The 19,497-nt window shown below is 50.0% G+C and overlaps 1 protein-coding gene across 1 annotated transcript in view; it reads right to left on the bottom strand.

Annotated features, from left to right (window-relative positions):
* Window positions 1-563: 563 nt before the first annotated feature.
* Window positions 564-19,497, bottom strand: part of LOC146176065 (5'-3' exoribonuclease 2-like) — a 92,162-nt gene continuing 73,228 nt past the window's right edge. The window contains exons 31-33 of the mRNA XM_084582389.1: window positions 3,410-3,470; window positions 2,289-2,433; window positions 564-822 (exon numbers count right to left, since the gene is read on the bottom strand). Coding sequence (XP_084438515.1) covers window positions 658-822; window positions 2,289-2,433; window positions 3,410-3,470 — 371 coding nt within the window. The 3' untranslated portion in view covers window positions 564-657. The remainder of the gene's footprint in view (window positions 823-2,288; window positions 2,434-3,409; window positions 3,471-19,497) is intronic.

Here is a 19,497-nt window from a genome sequence, read left to right on the forward strand (position 1 = left end):
GTATACGCACTCACTAAAACCTGCTAGAGCCAGGCTGGTAGTTTTTCACTCAACACCGACGCCGGGTTTTCCTGTGAACGGGGGCCTTTGACAATAGAGAGTTTTAGCTTACCGTGATCCGCCACCGCGCGTTCAACAGCGCACACCCAGCTCACCTTGACGCCAATAGATGGCGCCACATACTGGATGTCGGCACACAGACCTGCCGCGTCGGGACCAATCAGCCCACGCACGGTAGAGAGTCACGGTGGCGGATCGCGGAAAGCTAAATCTAATAGAAATATTTAGCTTACCGTGATCCGCGATCCACTACGGTGATCCGCCACAGCGCGTTCCACTGCGCATGCCCAGATCCCCTTGACGCCGATAGATGGCGCCACATACTTGACGTCGGCACATAGACCTGCCGCGTGGGGACCAATCAGCTTGTGCGCCCCGCCCACGCGCGGTAGAGGGTCGCGGTGGCGGATCGCGGTAAGCTAAATCTTTCTAATATCGCGTTAAAAAGCAAACCTTTCACATTGCACGCGGGATAAAAGAAATGACGAGCAGCAGAGTTTGGGCTTAAAGAGCACTGTTAAAACGAGCGTGTCGTGACTTTTTATTGATGTACGCCGACGTGATCGAATGAGCATGATGCTGTGGCCACTACCGCTACTACCAGGTCGGGTTGCGGTGGTGTCTCGGCTGCTGCTGGTATCCGCCCCGCTGGCGCGGAGGCGGCATCTGCTGGTACGGGTGTTGACGCTGACCACCGTAGCCGCGCTGCTGCTCCTGGGGCGGAGGAGGCAAGGAGCGCGGAATGTGCGGCGACGACGACGACTGCGAAGAGGAAAGATTCCACACCCAGCTATAGATCGGAACCCGTGGCCAGTTAAACGCATGAAATGATAGCGACACACAAAAAAAAGTACCGCAAAATTCTCTACAAGATGATAAAGCTTTCCAAGACTATCACAGTCTGTTCTTAATTTAAACAGCGCGAACACGAAGACAAAGGATAAGATAAAAGAAAGCCACCGTACAAGCGCTGTACTGTGGCTTTCTTTTTATCTTGTCCTTTGTCTTTGTGTTCGCGCCGTTTAAATTAATAATGAATGTGTACCAACTCGCCCAACAAAGTATCTTGGTAAGCCGCAGTCTGTTCATTGAGCAGAGCTCATTCCACTGTTTTCAGCGACGCAAAATCTGGTGGGATAAAAAACGCAGCGCATAATTTCGGTAAATAATTGTTGTTTACCTCGTCGTCAAGGGCAACCATAAAGCGCGTTGCATGAAAGACGTATTCCGTCTAGGATAGAACCCTGGAACCTTCGTGCGCTTCCCCCGGCTCTTTACTTTGGCGTGCGCAAACGTTCGGAGGAAAGGTTCCCAACAGTTTGCTTCATTTTCTATGTAGTGTCTGCCAACTGGTTCGGTGCGGCTCCCGGGTGGTTTCGTTGTAAAGGGTTTAACGTCCCAAAGCGACTCAGGCTATGAGTGACACATTAGTGGAGGGCTCCGGTAATTTCGACCACCAGGGGCTGTTTAGCGTGCACGGACATCGCACAGCACACGGACGTCTTGCTTTTCGCATTCATCGATACCTGGGGTTTAGCGTCACGAAATGGCGTCAGTTATGAGGGAGTTGGCGTACGAGAACTCCAGAAATTGAGAGACTGTTACTAACCTAAGTAATATCGTGGGAAAACGTCTAAATATCGACGGTCTATCTACATATGAGGACATCCCGACCTAATTTCGGGGGTTGGCCAGTCAAATTTCGAGGGTGGGCCAAGTCATGTTTTCAACGGGTGATGTTCCGCCGAGTTTGCCGAGGAGGAAGCTGAAAGCATTTCGCGTTTTAAATAACAAAAAAGACAAAGACGAAATGTTATCGACGCAACATTATTCGGCGACAGCTTAAAAGCAGCCCTCCACTGTGGCTCTGTCATCAATAATTCAATAATCATCCGATTATTGAATCGGATGACGCGGGTTCGACCAGATTTCGGCGGCCACGTTTTTAAAGAGAAGCACAAAAAGCGCCCGTGAGCCTCACGATGTCGGCGAACATCAATTGAGAGGCCGAAGTGGACTAAATTAACCGGGAGCCCTCTAGCGTCTACTAACAGCATCCATGTGCCATCGTTGCAAGCTTCAATTCGTTAGGTAACCAGTGGAAAAAGTTCGAAAGCAATAGCGCGCGCACCGCTTACATTTGTCCGCACCTGTACGACCTCTTAATAGCGCCATTTTCAGTGATTCTGGTGACAGGCCAATTCGCAAGGCGTGTCAGGAGCCCTCACCTGTCCCCAGCCAGTGCCGGGACCGGCCCGTCCGGGCCCTCCTTGGTAGCCTCTTTGCTGCGGCGACCAGTCGCTTCGTCCTCCGCCTCCTCCTTGGTAGCCGTCGGAATGTTGGCGCTGGAAGCCGTCTCCGCCGCCACGGCCGCTGTACACGGCGAGCAGAGAGAGGGACGATGGCAAGGGCCATGAACAACATGCGTGTGTGCAGAGTCTAGCTTAATGAAAAAATTACGAGGGACTTTAGCGACTAAAGCAGTGAAAGGCGAAAGCCTGAGTGCCGTATTCTGATACGCAACTGGCACTGATTAGTAAATAGGCATTAATTACCCAATTACCCATTATGTATCAATAAATTATTTAATTAGTCATTAAGTAGTTATTGAATTACTTAGCTAAGCATTAATTATTAAATTGATTAATCAATTCATTAGTCATCAATTTGTAACCGATCATTGATTGTCATATGGCCATACAAGGCACGCATTCGCGCATACTGTGATGGTGCTGTCTGATTGGTCGAGACCTCTATGACATCATCTCGCCTCGGCCAATCAGAGCCGCCGCAGAAGGGGGACACATTTTGTCCACAACAGCATGAGCCATTAAAGGCTTTCGCTTTAAAATAGAAAACCTAAGTAAAATATGGGTGCCATCAGGGAGAGGCTGAACAGCCGATACTTCACACGGAGAGTGTAAGAGTGGTAAACGTTACTGGAGCTCCTATAACAGTAACGTTGAGAGTGGTGGCAGAAACTAGGTTCACGACGATGGATGCACGTGACCCAGAACGTTCCCAGTCAGGTTTACTCTATGGCCGTGGGCGCATTTTTTTCCCACACGTCCCCAGTATGATTTCGAAGCCTCCCTCGGTTTGCTCTTTAGTTGCCTCTTTCGTTCCGGCGATGTCACTTTTGCGAATGAGAACACTTCCGGTCTGGTGAACGTTACATCCTGGCAGATACACGAACATTAGGATAGACAAAGCATTCTTTTCCATCGCCAAGACTTGATATGATTGCATTTAAAAAAAGTGAAAATCGGATACGCCCCCCCCCCCACCCCTCGAAAAAAAAAAAAAAAAAAAACAAAAAAAAAAAAAACGAAAGGTGCCGCGGACTCACCTCCACAGGTGTCTACTACCGGGGGAAGAGTCTTGCCGGTAGCTGCCCCGACCTGACGCCCCTGGATAGTGAGAAGAAAAAGAAAAACGGAAGATACATGAGCTCCAGAGCAATAATTACGATTCTTACATTAAAGAAAAAAAAAAAAAAAGAGCAGAGCGTGTATATAACATTCTTAGACCTCCGACATGCACGCAGACACCGTTATTGGCTCAGGGCAAAAAGTAACACGTAGTTTCTCTCAAAAATACGCATGCCAATGTGGTCGCTTCTAAGCCGTGCATGAGCCGCGGCTCATGTGGCATCGGTGGAAGTCCTTTATAAGCTGCGGATGTAATAAGTTGTTCTCGCCAACTTCGAGCCACTATGGCAGTGCACAAAAAGCCACGCAGCACGACCTATAGGAACAATCGGCAGCATAACATAGAGCTCTACGGTTTCTACAAACACATACACGTCATTTCCAAACTGGGTTCGGCAAAAGGAAAAATAATTGAAATGAATACACTGCGAAAACAACGCGGTGTGGAGCATTCTATAGACTGGTTATATAAGGGAATATCAAAACAAAAATGACACACGCAGAAAAAGAACCAGGGACCCATCACCCAAATCGGGAGCTCTTGTTCAGTCATTATAGTCCCGTGGACATGATGCTGTTTCAGACAGACTCCGAAAATGTGGGCAGCCGATGCAATCGCGAAGACAAATCAAACTAATAACCGGCACATAATTCAAAACAAACAAGACAAGAGTGCACCCCCCCCCCCCCCCCCCCCAACCCCACATCCCGCCTTTTCAGCCGTATGCACGGGCCTGATGCGCGGACACGAAACAAATCACCTTCAGCGGGCGCAGACAGCAAGGCAAACGAGCGAAATCCGGGCGAAAGCCCTCAGAAACCCCAGAGCCAAGGCTGAATTCTAGGCGTGCCCACTGCGACGAAGCGGCGTCTTGCGAGGCGTACACGAGGCATCGACGAGAAATACAAAATTAAAGGAAAAAGTACGCGGACGATGCGCGGCGCCATGGCCGAGATCCCTCGCCGCGTTGAAGTGGCCCCGATATACCGCGACGACGCGGTGTCTGCGGTACACGTATATGCGGAGGAAGAGGAGGAAGGGAGCCCGTTCAACTCTAGCGAGAAAAGTGAACCTTCGAGAGGTCCGCAAACACGGCCGCGAGCTCTCTCTACGAGGCGAGCCCACCGCCGCTGCCACCACAGCCGGCGCGCGGCCTGAGCGGTGGAGAAGCCTCCGACACTGGCACAGGCGGGCCAGTCAGTCGGATCGGGCAGGCCACGCACCGGCAGAATGCTTCGGAAATGAGCCAGACACGCACACGGATGCTTAGAATTTGCTAGACAAACGAATAAGACGAAAAAGGAGCGAAGAAGAGGTTAAAAGGGATAGAAAAAAATAATGCCCTCCCCTTGCCTAATTCAATCTGCCATTGATTTGCTCTCAATTTGTCTACGACATCGTCGCTTTGAGCGTTAATTACACGACACCACCGTCCGAATTGCGACTAATTCCAAACAGCGGACATGCGCCATTTCATCATTTGCAGGGTATATACTATAACAATAGACCAGAAGTAAGCAGTAGCGGACTGGGATGCCGGGAGCGAGGTATTCATCAGCTAGCAGCAATGAATGCCAAGTTCACTTTTTTTTTTTTTTTTTTTTGATGACACGAAATGCCTCCACATTCGGTGCACTACTCCGCACCAAGCCCCGAGACAGACTTGGTACATAGCAAAGTGAGATAAAAAATACCTGCCTAGTTTCCATCTATGCGGAGTGCCTGGATGAGTGCCTTAGCATGAGGCGGAGTCCTTAGCATGAGCTACGGACCACTTCTAGGCTTTTTCTCTACAGAAGAACAATAAAGAGGGCTTCGAAAAAGACGCGAATGAAAGAAAGCTTATGCGGTATCCCCTCCAACTGCCAGCACAACTGAATGTAGAGAAAGTCAGCTCGAGCAGCATGCACACAACCCGGTATACTTCTATCACACATTTATTTTCTGTTTTGATATTTCTGGTTAGCCAAGGTTTAGCCTCTTTGCCCTTGTTTGCTTCGTCTATAATAGATGAGAAGCAGACCAAATCGCACGAAAACGGATCTTGATTCTATAAAAGGCTCATTTCTTCCTCTCGCCTTCAGATACCGGCTCGATACGTTCAACGAAGTGTTATTTCATTTATTTTCATCACGAGTCGCGCTGCTTAATTTACAGTCCCGTTAGCAGAAGCGAGACATATTTGGTAGTCCGCACCACCGGTCTGGCGGAAAATATCAACCTCAGCGAGGCACACCAAGCGGATCGGTCGGAGACCGGCCAGAAAAAAACATATCAAGAAGTGCGACCAGATGGGCGCCAGCAAACCAACCAGTCAGGCGGAGCGCGGGAAGCGAGTACACTGCGTGCACGGTGTTACAAAACCCACGATCGACGAAAAAACAGAAAAAAAGTAAATTTAAGAAGTCAGTAAACAAAGCCGCCACAGACTGTAACCCACGAGACGACGCAGAATACGTGCGTGTGGGAGACACAGAGAAAGGGACCTACTCCGCAGCAGCAGCAGCAGCGTCCAAAGCAGAGGTGGGAACGTGAAGTGGGATTCCAACCGTCCGTCCACAGAGGAGAACCCAGAAAAGCGGCAACAGCCACAGCCGCGGCCACGAGGGGGGAACCCCTGCCGGGAACCCCTGGCCGTCCGCTGTTCCGGCGGCCCCGAGGTTCGTTCGAAAACACTCGAGAAAACAAAAGGAACTCGAGTGGAAGGCGCCAAGGACGGGTGGGGAGTGGAGAGGAACAGGGAAGAAAGGCCTGGCCTCTTCCCCACAACACTGTCCCTTATTCTCTCCCTGCTCTCCATCACTCCTCTGCTTTTCGTCGGGAGCAGCGTCGGCGGACAATGCTAATACCGTCGGAAGAGGAGCGCCTCAGCGCGTTCATCGGTGGCGAGAAATCGAATGAGGGATACGATGGGAAAGGGGGAGGACGGGAGCAGCTTCTGGAGCTCGGTGGTGGTGCTGGTCGGCAAGCATAGGAGGGATTCAATCGAACGACGTTCGCTGCTGAAGGAGAAGGCCGAACGATGGCGACTGGGCAATTCCTCTTGTACCCTTCTCTCCCTATACACGCAACCCACTGTAGGGATACGTACAGGTCGGCGGGGCCACTAGCGGTGGCACCTTCGAGTGGCTTTCCCGCACTACCAGCAGAGGGCGCTCTCCGCGACCAGAGAGTTCTGAGGGACAGAGAGGAGTTCACCACGTATACGAAATGAGGCGTCGACCACAATGGTATCTGTCAAACAGTGGGCAAGCCTAACACGCAGGAAGCGGAGAAGAGCGCCTGGTATTAAAGTACAGATACACAGGGCTCCTCACAGGCAGCGCCGTGTCATTTTTATAAAAAAATAAAAAAAGGCAAGAGCGACCATCAATACGAAGAAAAAGAAGGCCTCCCGAATGGAACAGAAAGTTCCACTGGGCCATCAAATGCAGATATGCTTAGCATAATGCTTGTCGAGATAGAGCGGTTTAAATTCAGCGTGAAGAGAGCACTGAAGACGTGGGAAGGACAGCGAGGTGAGGGAAGGGGGAATATAACGCGGGAGCGAGCTACGGTTTGGTGACTATATAGGCGACAGGCCGAAATGAGAACAGCTGCGTCGGACACGTAGAACCGTTCTCAGAACACTGCGCTGCGTCGTATACTATAGCGAGTACAATACTGGGAGACGAAATAAGATAAGAACATCATCGTATACTTTCGTGACGCAATGACACATGCTGAAAATACCGACATACGCCGGCAGACTAAATGAACACGGTGCTGGTTTCTAAGCTTTCAAGTGCGCTAAAGTACGCCGATGGACAAAATGCAGGCTACACCATTGTATACGATCATCACCACAAGCCGCTCAAGTGAGAGAGAACCATTTAAATGAAACCGCCATTCGCTTATGCACCTATTTGGCCACGTTACCTAACCGCCAACTCGGGGCGGATCCTGCGCCGTACTTGGCTATCACAAACCTGACAACGCTCCCACCCAGGCCAACGCGCGCATTTTGATAGGGCTATCGCTTCGTCTTTTAGTAGGAGCTAAATTTCAGCTAGAATGGAATGTCAGTCCGTTTTGTTTGATCGCTGCTGGCCATGGACGACCTTGCATAACTGCACCGCATAAGCCCTCTTTTTCTTTTCCAGTTGTCGTCTAGCGCGTTGCATTTCGTACTATTTCAAAGACATATGTATGGGCTCTTGTGCTGGCACTTCTTTTGCGTTACGTAAACCGCGCCTCGTGTAAGTTTGCACCGACCGAAAACCGACCAAGAACCGACCGATAACCGGCGGATTCCTACATGGCGTCATGTTTTCAAGCACCCCTCCTCTCCTCTTCTTTAGACTATCCACGTTCACGTCTCTCAAGACTAGGGACCACCATATCAGCAGTGTCCGTCCTGAGGATAGGTGCTGGACGCACGTTTATGGTTACTATAGGTAACCACTACAAGGCACGACGACGCCATTTAGCCACAAATGTCACTTCACAAAGGCACACTTTAAAACAATTAGACCAAAGCTATGCGTAAGAGAAACACCCGTGCACGGTAATAGCACAGGAAAGCAATGAAGGCAACAACAGCAACGCGTTCGTTCTGTCTTTCCGTGCATATAAGAAACTGTGTGTGTGTGTGTGTGTGTGTGTGTGTGTGTGTGTGTGTGTGTGTGTGTGTGTGTGTGTGTGTGTGTGTGTGTGTGTGTGTGTGTGTGTGTGTGTGTGTGTGTGTGTGTGTGTGTGTGTGTGTGTGTGTGTGTGTGTGTGTGTGTGTGTGTGTGTGTGTGTGTGTGTGTGTGTGTGTGTGTGTGTGTGTGTGTGTGTGTGTGTGTGTGTGTGTGTGTGTGTGTGTGTGTGTGTGTGTGTGTGTGTGTGTGTGTGTGTGTGTGTGTGTGTGTGTGTGTGTGTGTGTGTGTGTGTGTGTGTGTGTGTGTGTGTGTGTGTGTGTGTGTGTGTGTGTGTGTGTGTGTGTGTGTGTGTGTGTGTGTGTGTGTGTGTGTGTGTGTGTGTGTGTGTGTGTGTGTGTGTGTGTGTGTGTGTGTGTGTGTGTGTGTGTGTGTGTGTGTGTGTGTGTGTGTGTGTGTGTGTGTGTGTGTGTGTGTGTGTGTGTGTGTGTGTGTGTGTGTGTGTGTGTGTGTGTGTGTGTGTGTGTGTGAGAGAGAGAGAGAGAGGAGAGAGAGAGAGAGAGAAAGAAAGAGACGGGGAGAGAAAGAAACTTAGACGGGGAGGAGAGGTCTCGCATATATCGAGTGGTCCTCGTCGCGGGGCCGCAAGCCCACCTACTTGAGGAACAATAACGGGTCGACCCGCCGCGACGACGGGCGCAAAGTAAAATTGCGTCCCCGAACCAGCCGCCCTCGAGCACGAGGAAGACGACGGAGAAACCGCGCGCACACAAAAACACCGCTGACACGGGAAAGGGAAAAAGATCGAGCGTGGGTCAAAGACGTTCGAGTACCGCCGACCCAGCTATATCCGAATTAGAATAGGTCCCACTATATAATATAGCCCTGAAAGAAATATAAACGCCGACGCCCCCCCCCCCCCCACACACACACACACTCATACAGACGCGAGCACACACGGCCTGTCTAGAACCTGCGCACGCGTATAGTTCGTATGCGTGAATATGAAGGTCGCACAAGCGCGACCTTTCTTTAGCAAGGGGACAACTCCTCTAACGCCGATGCGTCGCCAGGACGGACAGTGTCAGGGAAGGCATTCAATGAGAACCAAACACGAGAAAGGAGACGAGGGGCGAGAGGGAAAGGGGTGGGCATGCTCTTAGGTGAGTTGGAGTACCGTTTCAAGTGAGGATTCTTCTAAAAAATTTAATTTCATTTTTGTTCGCCGTCTGCATACCGGGCTCCATAATATCCCGCCCAGAAATAACTTGTGATGGGCCGGCTGCGCCGACTGCAACAGCCCTTCAACCGACACAAAAAGGTGTCGAACTATACAGAGAAGGCGGGAGAAAGAAGCCCCGAAGGAGACTTCATCGTTAAATGTTATCGACTAAGGGCTCCTAACGAGCACTCCATGAACGCCTATGTGTGCATGTAAAAAAGCACTGACTCGTCGAGGACCAAATGTGGTCGTCGCACGTGTAGCTTGACCAGGAAACAGCGAATACAAGGTATCAAGTGAAAAAAAAAATAAAAATAAAGAGTGCTCTATGGCAGGGAACAGTGCAACGCTGAATGTGCACACAAAATACCAACAGGTGGTCGAAATTTCCGGAGTCCTCCACTACGGCGTCTCTCATAGCCTGAGTTGCTTTGGGACGTTAAACCCCTCAATCCAACCAACCAACCGACCAACAAAATACAATCCGAACACAAGAGCTCCATTATGAGAACCCTTATAATATAATGATGTAATATCACAGATTAATCGCAAAGGTTTGGTTCACAGGGTTTCGTCCCAGCTACTCAGGCTATTAGAGAGGCCGTAGTGGAGGACTTCCGTAACGTGCACTGACGTCGCACAGTACACGGGCGCCTTGCTTTTCGCCTCCACCAAAAAGCGGCCGCCGCGGCCGGGATGGAAGCGACTTTCTCGGGGTCAGTAGTCAAGGAGCCCAAACCAATGAGCCACCACAAAGACAACATCTGCGGTGCTCTTGCAACGCACCGACGTCATAAATGGTCGAAGTGTTTTTGTATTGTTTTATTCTTTTTTATTTCGATACACCCCCCCCCCCCTCCTCCTTTTCTTTGGGAAGGGGGGGGGGGGGGGAGGGGGTCTTCAGGTTACTATCATGCGCTCTTGGCGACTTTTTTACATCGAACCGACATAATAAACTCGAGTTTTCGCACTAAATATTGGCGACCAACATGTTGTTTTGAAGCAATTGAAGACCTTTTCATCGGGAGAGGGAAATGTTGATAGAAAAACGCGTTCTGCTGCGGCTTCCCCCAAGCTAGCGCTACGCGCAAAATGCAGTCCAGTGAGGATTATGGCGGCACCCAGCGAGCAATAATTGAAAAGAGGTATTCCGGTCGAAAAAAGAAAAACCGTAATTTGTCGGAATTCGTGATGCATGAAGACATCAGAGCAGTACACTTTTCAAGCCCCACCCGGATCAATTCGTTGGTTGCTCACGCACATCAGCTAACAAAGCATTACAGTGAAACCTCTTGGTTGACTCTGCTACTGAGTGTGTGCATCACAACAAAATGATTATATAATATCGAAATCCCACTAATACCTGTTGGGGGAAGAGGGTCTAGTAAATAAGCGGTATACATAAGCATGGCATATCATCGAACTGCAGATAGGCTGGATGGACTCCGCGGCATCTAATATGGACATGCCCAGGAACTTCGCATATGCGCAACACCATACTACAAAAAGCTGGACTTTCACCAAGTAATGACTCTCATTTCCACTTATGGACAACAAACAACATTTATGCACGCAGTTTGTGTGACTTCTTGCACATGGCTGCGCTCCACACATTCCTGTGACGCTATACCACCACCATTTATGCCGTGTGGCAAACTCAGCGCCATAAATAAATAAATAAATAAATAAATAAATAAATAAATAAATAAATAAATAAATAAATAAATAAATAAGCATGGCATATAAATTTCGGTTTTAATTTTCTGCGAATTCGGCTGACTTTTTTCGGTGTTTATTTGCAAACACAACTTTCGGTTTGTTTCGCTTAATATTATTTTCTGCTGAAAAAATATCGGTTTTTTTCGATGGGATAAGAATCATCCATGTACAGCTAAAAGTGACGTAAAATTCATTTTGGCTTCTTTTCTTGAATGTTGTTTAATGATTATTTTTTTTTAACTGTATACAGTTAAAATCCATAATCCAAAATCCGAATACAGCTAAAATCCTGGAAGAAGATGCTAACGCCACGATGAAAATTGGCGTTATGACAAAACGCATATGTAAAACACGAATTCACACGTTAGACAAAGGAGTAACTGAAATATCATTTATTACGATCAAGTTTTTGCGTAAACCAAATCAGTTAAAAACAAATGCGCTTCTCTGGGCTTGTCTCTAAGAGTCACGTGGCGAGAAACTGGCGGGCTTAGATCTTCGCGATTTCCTGGAAACACTTGCGCTGCAAATGCTCTGGTCTGTCCTTCGCCCCTCGAAGTGCCTGCCTTGCCGCAGGCGCCCCTCCTCGGACGCTTGACATGTTTACGAGAGTCGGGAAGCACGGCTGCCATTTTTTCCCCATTCGTGAGGCCATGAACAATGCCTCAAAACCCTCAACCACTGTGCTTAAATCAACGATCCCACTGTCTCACATTATGCACCTGGATTGAACACTGTTATTTTCTCCCGTCGTCGAGAGTTCGCGGTGGGCATGAAAAGATACTGACCTTTTTCGGTTTAAAACGAAAAGTCCAACCCCTACATATAAGCAAGTTCTGGTTTGTGGGGTTTTAACGTCCAAAAGTGACTCTGGCTATGAGAGACGCCGTAGTGGAGGACTCCGGAAATTTCGACCACCTGGGATTCTTTAACGTGCAAGCTGACATCGCACAGCACACGGGCGCCTTGCTTTTCGCCTCCATCGAAAAGCGGCCGCCGAGGCCGGGATTCGATCCCGCGTCCTTGAGAACAGTAGTCGAGCGCCGTAACCACTGCGCTACCCCGGCGGGGTATAAGCAAGTTCTGATCCGGTGGGTAGTATATATATAATATGTCATTTATTCGGGATCTGGTGAGTTTGTCGGGCTCGAATACATTTGTACTGCATTGTAGTTCCCTTCTCTCGATCTTGTCTTTGCTCAATTGCATCAGAGTCGATGGAAGCTGCTTGTTCGAACAACTAGACGGCGTGGTCCTGGCCTATTCAAGGTTGAAACCAAAGTCGAGCATGCTTAGTGAATTTTCGTGTTACGTTTAACAGGGAACTGCCGCAGCGTTTGCGCGTGATGTGAAGTTAAACGCGGAGGCGCACACGATATTTTTAATAACCAATGCAACATTTTTTTAAGTGGTTACGGCGCTCGACTACTGTTCCCAAGGACGCGGGATCGAATCCCGGCCTCGGCGGCAGCTTTTCGATGGAGGCGAAAAGCAAGGCGCCCGTGTGCTGTGCGATGTCAGTGCACGTTAAAGAACCCCAGGTGGTCGAAATTTCCGGAGTCCTCCACTACGGCGTCTCTCATAGCCTGAGTTGCTTTGGGACGTTAAACCCCACAAACCAACCAAACCATTTTTTTTTTATTAGTTCACAGGAAAGGAAAGGCGCAGTATCTGTCAGGTTCTGTGGACACCTGAATCGCGCGCCGTCAGGGAAGGTGAGAGTGAAAGCGTAAAAAGAGAAAGTGGTGCCGTAGTGGAGGGCTCCGGAGTAATTTCGACCACCTGGAGGAGGAGGAGGAGGAGGAAGAACATTTATTTCCGCCGAATATGGTGCAGCAGCCACCTACGAGTCCGCACGCAGGCGTCCGGGGAGGCAGTCTGTCACACCGCGGCCAGAGGACACCCGGCCTCGTCTAGGAGAAGAGGTCTTCAGCCTCGGCCGCCAGGCGGACGGCGAATCGCTGTGTTTTTTCGTCGGAGCTTCTTAGCGTGGTCTCCCATTCATCGCTAGTTTTAATCGCGTTGCGCCCTGGGGCACGAACGCATCTCCATATTATATGATCTAATGTTGCCACGTGGCCGCAAAATTTACAAATTTCGGTTTCTGCACCGTCCCTCTTCCGCCCTCTGGCACCCGTCCAACTCCTCCACAGGGGCGAAAAGAAATTTCGAGCTTGGAGTCTTCTCCAGTCATACGATTCCTTTTTACTCAGGGATCTAACCGGTGGCGGATATATCCTCCGGTCTTTCTTCAAGTTGTCCGTTACATCCCTAAAGGTACCTATACATTCTTTGGTTTTAGATGTTGTGGAGGCGTCCGCAGCACCCCGAGGTAGCGAGGAGCGGGCGAGCATGTGGGCAGCCTCGTTGCCGGCGAGACCGGCGTGTGCTGGGGTCCAGATTATGGTCACGCTTTCGGCGAGAGACGACTCGTTCAGAAGTTTTGCAGCACGATTGCTGACTCTACCCTTGCTAAAATTTCTAACCGCCGCTTTGCTATCGCTGATGACGTGTTTCACGCCTGGTCGTGCAATGGCAATGGCTATTGCAATCTCCTCCGCCTCTACCGGCGGTAGATCTCGATTTCTTTCTATTCCTATGGCGATCCCAGTGTCCAATAGGGCGACCGAGGTTACGTCGCCTTCTTTCCCGATCGCTGCATCGGTGTAGGCGACCGATCCCGGCGGGAGTTTGTCCAATTTGTTAGCGAGGTGCTTAGCTCTGCTTTTTCTCCTCCCCTCGTCGTGTACGGGGTGCATGTTCTTCGGTATGGGCGAGACGTATAGATGCTTTCTGATTTCTCGATCTATGCTTTCTCTGACACTTTCGCCTTCCCCGGGCGCTAGTAGGTTTACCCAATCGAGGATTTGCCTACCCGCCGCCGTTCCTGCGAGTCGCTCTCTCTGGGACAGCCTGACCGCCGCAGCTAGCTCTTTCCACTCATTATGCAACCCCATTTTCTCTAGAATGTCGTTAGAAGTAGTTATGGGGAGTCCTAGAGCGCACTTCGTGCATCTCCTAATTATGGTGTTTAATTTGTGTTCTTCGGTCTTGTTGATATTTAGGAATGGAGTCGCGTAGCACATTCTGCTCGTGACAAAAGCTTGTACGAGTCTGAGTCTACTAGCCTCCGTGAGACCACTCCTTCTGTTGGACGTCTTCTTAAATACTCTGACTACGAGCTCCGCCTGATCTTTTAATTTCTTCATCAGGCTTTTGTTACTACCCCTGCGGTTGATAATCATACCTAATATTCTAATTTCATCTACTTTCCGGACTTCGTTTCCGTTGACTTTAATTTTGATATCTGGAGTTATCTTCCCACTACTGCTGGTCATTACCAGAAGCTCCGATTTTTCTGGCGAACAGCATAGACCTACGTCCTCTGCGTGATAGCTGATTATATTTGCTGCCTCTTGGAGCCTGGATGTGATGTACGAGTCGTTCCCTTCGCACATCCAGACGGTCACATCGTCCGCGTAGATGCTTAGTTTTAAGTCATCGAGATGGCCAAGCTTACTGGGGAGCTTCCTCATTACGATGTTAAAAAGGAAAGGTGAGAGCACAGCCCCCTGCGGAGCGCCTCTGTTACCCAGCGGGAACTCCTCCGAACATAAGCCCTGAAAGCTGATGATCGCCGTCCTGTCTCGCAGGAATGATCTAATATAGTTGTAGGTTCTTTCGCCTACTCTAAGCTCAGCGAGCCCGTCGAGAATGGCGTCGTGACTGACGTTGTCAAAAGCTTTCTTAAGGTCTAAGCCTAGAATAGCTTTCGTATTTTTTTTCCTGAAGTCTCTGACAACATCGTTATGTAGTCTGAGCATGGTATCTTGCGTACAAAGGCCGGGCCTGAATCCGACCAATTCAGCCGGCCACGCATCATTCTCTTCGGTGTATTTGGTTAGCCTCCTCTGAATAACTTTCTCAAGCAGTTTGCCTACGCAGGATGTTAGCGATATTGGGCGGAGATTCTCCAAGCCCGGTGGTTTTCCCTGCTTGTGGATTAGGGTGATCTTAGCCCTCTTCCACTCTTGGGGTACTTGACCACTCTCCCAAACCTGATTTAAATATTTGGTTAGGGCATTGATCGATTCGTCGTCCAGATTTGCGAGCATCTTGTTATTAACGAGGTCCGGGCCGAGCGTCTTTTTAGGCCGTGCAGCTCCGCTCTGACTTCTGCCACTGTTATGGACGCGTCAAGCTCGCTGTTCGCCGGTCCGTTGTAATCTCTGTAATGCGCTGTGGCGGGGGGAGCTACGTACATGGACTTGAGCTTGTCAATGAGCTGTTTGTCCGTACCCTTAAAGTTATACCTCGCCTTGACCTGTTCTATATTGGCGACCGTTTTGGACTTAGTCGGGTCTATCAGGAACCTGAGCAGTTGCCACGTCTTGGCCCCATTCATGGTGCCCTCCATCTCGGTCTTGTTGATATTTAGGAATGGAGTCGCGTAGCACATTCTGCTCGTGACAAAAGCTTGTACGAGTCTGAGTCTACTAGCCTCCGTGAGACCACTCCTTCTGTTGGACGTCTTCTTAAATACTCTGACTACGAGCTCCGCCTGATCTTTTAATTTCTTCATCAGCTTTTGTTACTACCCCTGCGGTTGATAATCATACCTAATATTCTAATTTCATCTACTTTCCGGACTTCGTTTCCGTTGACTTTAATTTTGATATCTGGAGTTATCTTCCCACTACTGCTGGTCATTACCAGAAGCTCCGATTTTTCTGGCGAACAGCATAGACCTACGTCCTCTGCGTGATAGCTGATTATATTTGCTGCCTCTTGGAGCCTGGATGTGATGTACGAGTCGTTCCCTTCGCACATCCAGACGGTCACATCGTCCGCGTAGATGCTTAGTTTTAAGTCATCGAGATGGCCAAGCTTACTGGGGAGCTTCCTCATTACGATGTTAAAAAGGAAAGGTGAGAGCACAGCCCCCTGCGGAGCGCCTCTGTTACCCAGCGGGAACTCCTCCGAACATAAGCCCTGAAAGCTGATGATCGCCGTCCTGTCTCGCAGGAATGATCTAATATAGTTGTAGGTTCTTTCGCCTACTCTAAGCTCAGCGAGCCCGTCGAGAATGGCGTCGTGACTGACGTTGTCAAAAGCTTTCTTAAGGTCTAAGCCTAGAATAGCTTTCGTATTTTTTTTCCTGAAGTCTCTGACAACATCGTTATGTAGTCTGAGCATGGTATCTTGCGTACAAAGGCCGGGCCTGAATCCGACCAATTCAGCCGGCCACGCATCATTCTCTTCGGTGTATTTGGTTAGCCTCCTCTGAATAACTTTCTCAAGTAGTTTGCCTACGCAGGATGTTAGCGATATTGGGCGGAGATTCTCCAAGCCCGGTGGTTTTCCCTGCTTGTGGATTAGGGTGATCTTAGCCCTCTTCCACTCTTGGGGTACTTGACCACTCTCCCAAACCTGATTTAAATATTTGGTTAGGGCATTGATCGATTCGTCGTCCAGATTTGCGAGCATCTTGTTATTAACGAGGTCCGGGCCGAGCGTCTTTTTAGGCCGTGCAGCTCCGCTCTGACTTCTGCCACTGTTATGGACGCGTCAAGCTCGCTGTTCGCCGGTCCGTTGTAATCTCTGTAATGCGCTGTGGCGGGGGGAGCTACGTACATGGACTTGAGCTTGTCAATGAGCTGTTTGTCCGTACCCTTAAAGTTATACCTCGCCTTGACCTGTTCTATATTGGCGACCGTTTTGGACTTAGTCGGGTCTATCAGGAACCTGAGCAGTTGCCACGTCTTGGCCCCATTCATGGTGCCCTCCATCTCGTCGCATTTGTTATCCCAACGTTGCGACTCGAGTTTCCGGGCGTATTTTTCTATTTCGACGTTGTGTCTGGCTATCTCTCTCCTGAGATTGCGGTTCCACTTTTGCTTTTTGAGCTTCTTCGTTAGCTCTTCTTTCTTTTTGAACATGCCGAATAACCTGCTATCCATCGCCTCAGGCAGAGCTTCGCCTTTAATTTCTTCGGTGGCCTCGTTGACATGGGTAATTAATTGGGCGGCCCAATTTTGAATGCACTCTATATCTCCAATTTCTTCCCGTTCTCTGATCTGTCTGAATTTATCCCAATCCACTTGGGTTTCCGTCCGACACACAGCGCGCTTAACGCTCACTTTCCTACTTAGTTCTACCTCTAGCACGTAGTGGTCGCTACCTAGATCCTGATGCTTGTTCGTCCACTTGACTATGCCAGTTCTATGGCAGAGAGTCAAGTCCGGGTTTGTGTCCGCTGACACACTGTTGCCCACCCTCGTCGGGCATCTAATGTCGTTAGATCTTTAAAGCGCACTGACATCGCACAGCACACGGACGCCTTGCTTTGCGCTTCCACTTAAAAGCGGCTGCCGAGGCCAGGGTTCGATCCCGTATCCTTGGAAACTGTATAGAGTGCCGTAACAACTGCGCCACCCAGGCGGGACACCACTGTTTGGAACAACAAATCGAATACACGTGGCATTTATAGACACTGACACCGCGTTCCGTGCCAACAAGTATACACGAATGTGCTGCACCTTTCAGCATCTACAGTTCCAACGCTCGTAGTGCCGTGGCTAGCGCTTCGTTATTTTGAATGCATATTCGCTTCGCAGTGTTTGCACTAACCTTACTACTCACACAACACCCCTACCGGAGATTACGCGCGAATAAAATACAAGGTCGGCGCGCCATCGACTCGAGAGATCAGAACCGGTACGGCTGGGCATCAAATAGCGGAACAAATGACAAAGGATCCACCGTGGACCGGCGTCAGCACGCATTTAGCCAGGCACCGACAGAGGCGAAACGGGAGATGGTGTGAGCGGAGAAATAAGCGACTTCTACAACCAGTAGCACCAACAATCTGACAGGCCCCTGGATCCAGGTGAGTTCGTGAGCGACCGTCACTCTGGTCATTGCTCGAGACTACCTCCTTGCTTTTTAATGGCGTCGAAAATTCGTACATACGACGACTGAACACATCATCATCCCTCGCGCCGCTAATGGTCTATTCCATTCGCATCCCTAGAGCATGCGCACATCCGAACATGAACGTGCAATTCTGCAAAACAGAATAACATGATGCCCTTGAAAACGTTACCCCGTATACCCAGTGTAGGGGGAGCGGGGGACGCCGACACATAGACTTCGCGCAGAGCATCAAAACGCCATCAGCGTCCCTAGCTGTAGACCCCCTCCCCCCCCCCCCCTTTTTTTTTTCTTCTCCGAAATGACGCCACCTGCGAAGACAGTCAGTGGACTCGGGAGAAGGCGTATGCTGGGAGAGGCGAGGAGACCTGGCTAAATGCGGCGACCTATACGCGGCGGGAGTTCCATACAAGCACGGCACCCCCTTCTACACCCCCCCCCCCCCCGCCCCCCACACACACACTTCAGAGTTACAAATAAGCACGCGCACAGCCAAACGCAAAAGAGGAGAGACCCCACTGCAAAGGTGGAGATAGAAACATCTCCCAGAGGCTTAAGGAGTCTGAGGCACCTGCACGCTGCGTTTCTCGAATTCTTCCCACTTCTGGGCGATCCTGCCAGGGCACGAGAGAAGAGGGCACCAAAAGGAGAGCAAACACCGGGTTTGCACTAAAAGGAGGATGAGAAGAGCATAGGGACAAAGCAGAAGAAAAAAAGAAAGCACGAAAAGAAATAAGGACCATGCGGAAGGCGGGACGGACGCTGCCGTTAACACAGCACACACAGATACGATTCCAGCAGAACTCTCTTCTGACGCACGTGGCAGCAATGAGTTCAACGGCGAGACGACGTAAAGGGGAAAACCGGCGGTCAATCGAAAAATACAGGCAGAGCTCGAACACATAAAAGAAAAAAAAAATAAAGCCATGCCACAGTCGATGCACCCCCGAAGAGTTTGGACAGCACAAAGAAAAAGAATACGCAACACAAAAGGGCGCGGTGGTGTAGGTTTAAGCAGTCCAGAAAAGGGAACTCCCGCAGAGCAAGCCAGGAGGCAACTCGCGAATCCCCCTCCGCAAGCATCCGCACCATCACTCCCACCTCCGCTGAGAAATATGCCCCCGCTGGTCAGCGCTCTCTCAGTTCACCCCCACCTACTCTTCCCTCTCTAGAGTTGGTGCTGCTTTCTCAGGACCCGCGGCTCAGCCTGATCACAAAGCGAGACAAAGAAGCATCATCTTAAGTAGAGCAAATAACCGACGCCCCCTACGCATTCTTCGCCGCCTAAGCCTCCTTTTAAAAGCTCGTCCCCCTCCCCTTTGAAGCCAAGCTGCTTCTTAGTTGCCCCCGTGCCTCTAACGCCATTATGCGGCTCGTTTCCTTTACACAGAGGGCGTGACGCATCGCGCCAACAACACGGACGTCACGCGTCGCGTCACGCTTTTCAAGCCTCACGTGCGAACTGCAGCGACGGCTTCCGAGGCCTACGCTGACCGCGAGCTGTCAAGCCGA

Source organism: Amblyomma maculatum, chromosome 10 (assembly GCF_055883805.1).
Source record: "Amblyomma maculatum isolate TAMU_Amacu chromosome 10, ASM5588380v1, whole genome shotgun sequence".
In the NCBI taxonomy this organism is placed as follows: Eukaryota; Metazoa; Arthropoda; class Arachnida; order Ixodida; family Ixodidae; genus Amblyomma; species Amblyomma maculatum.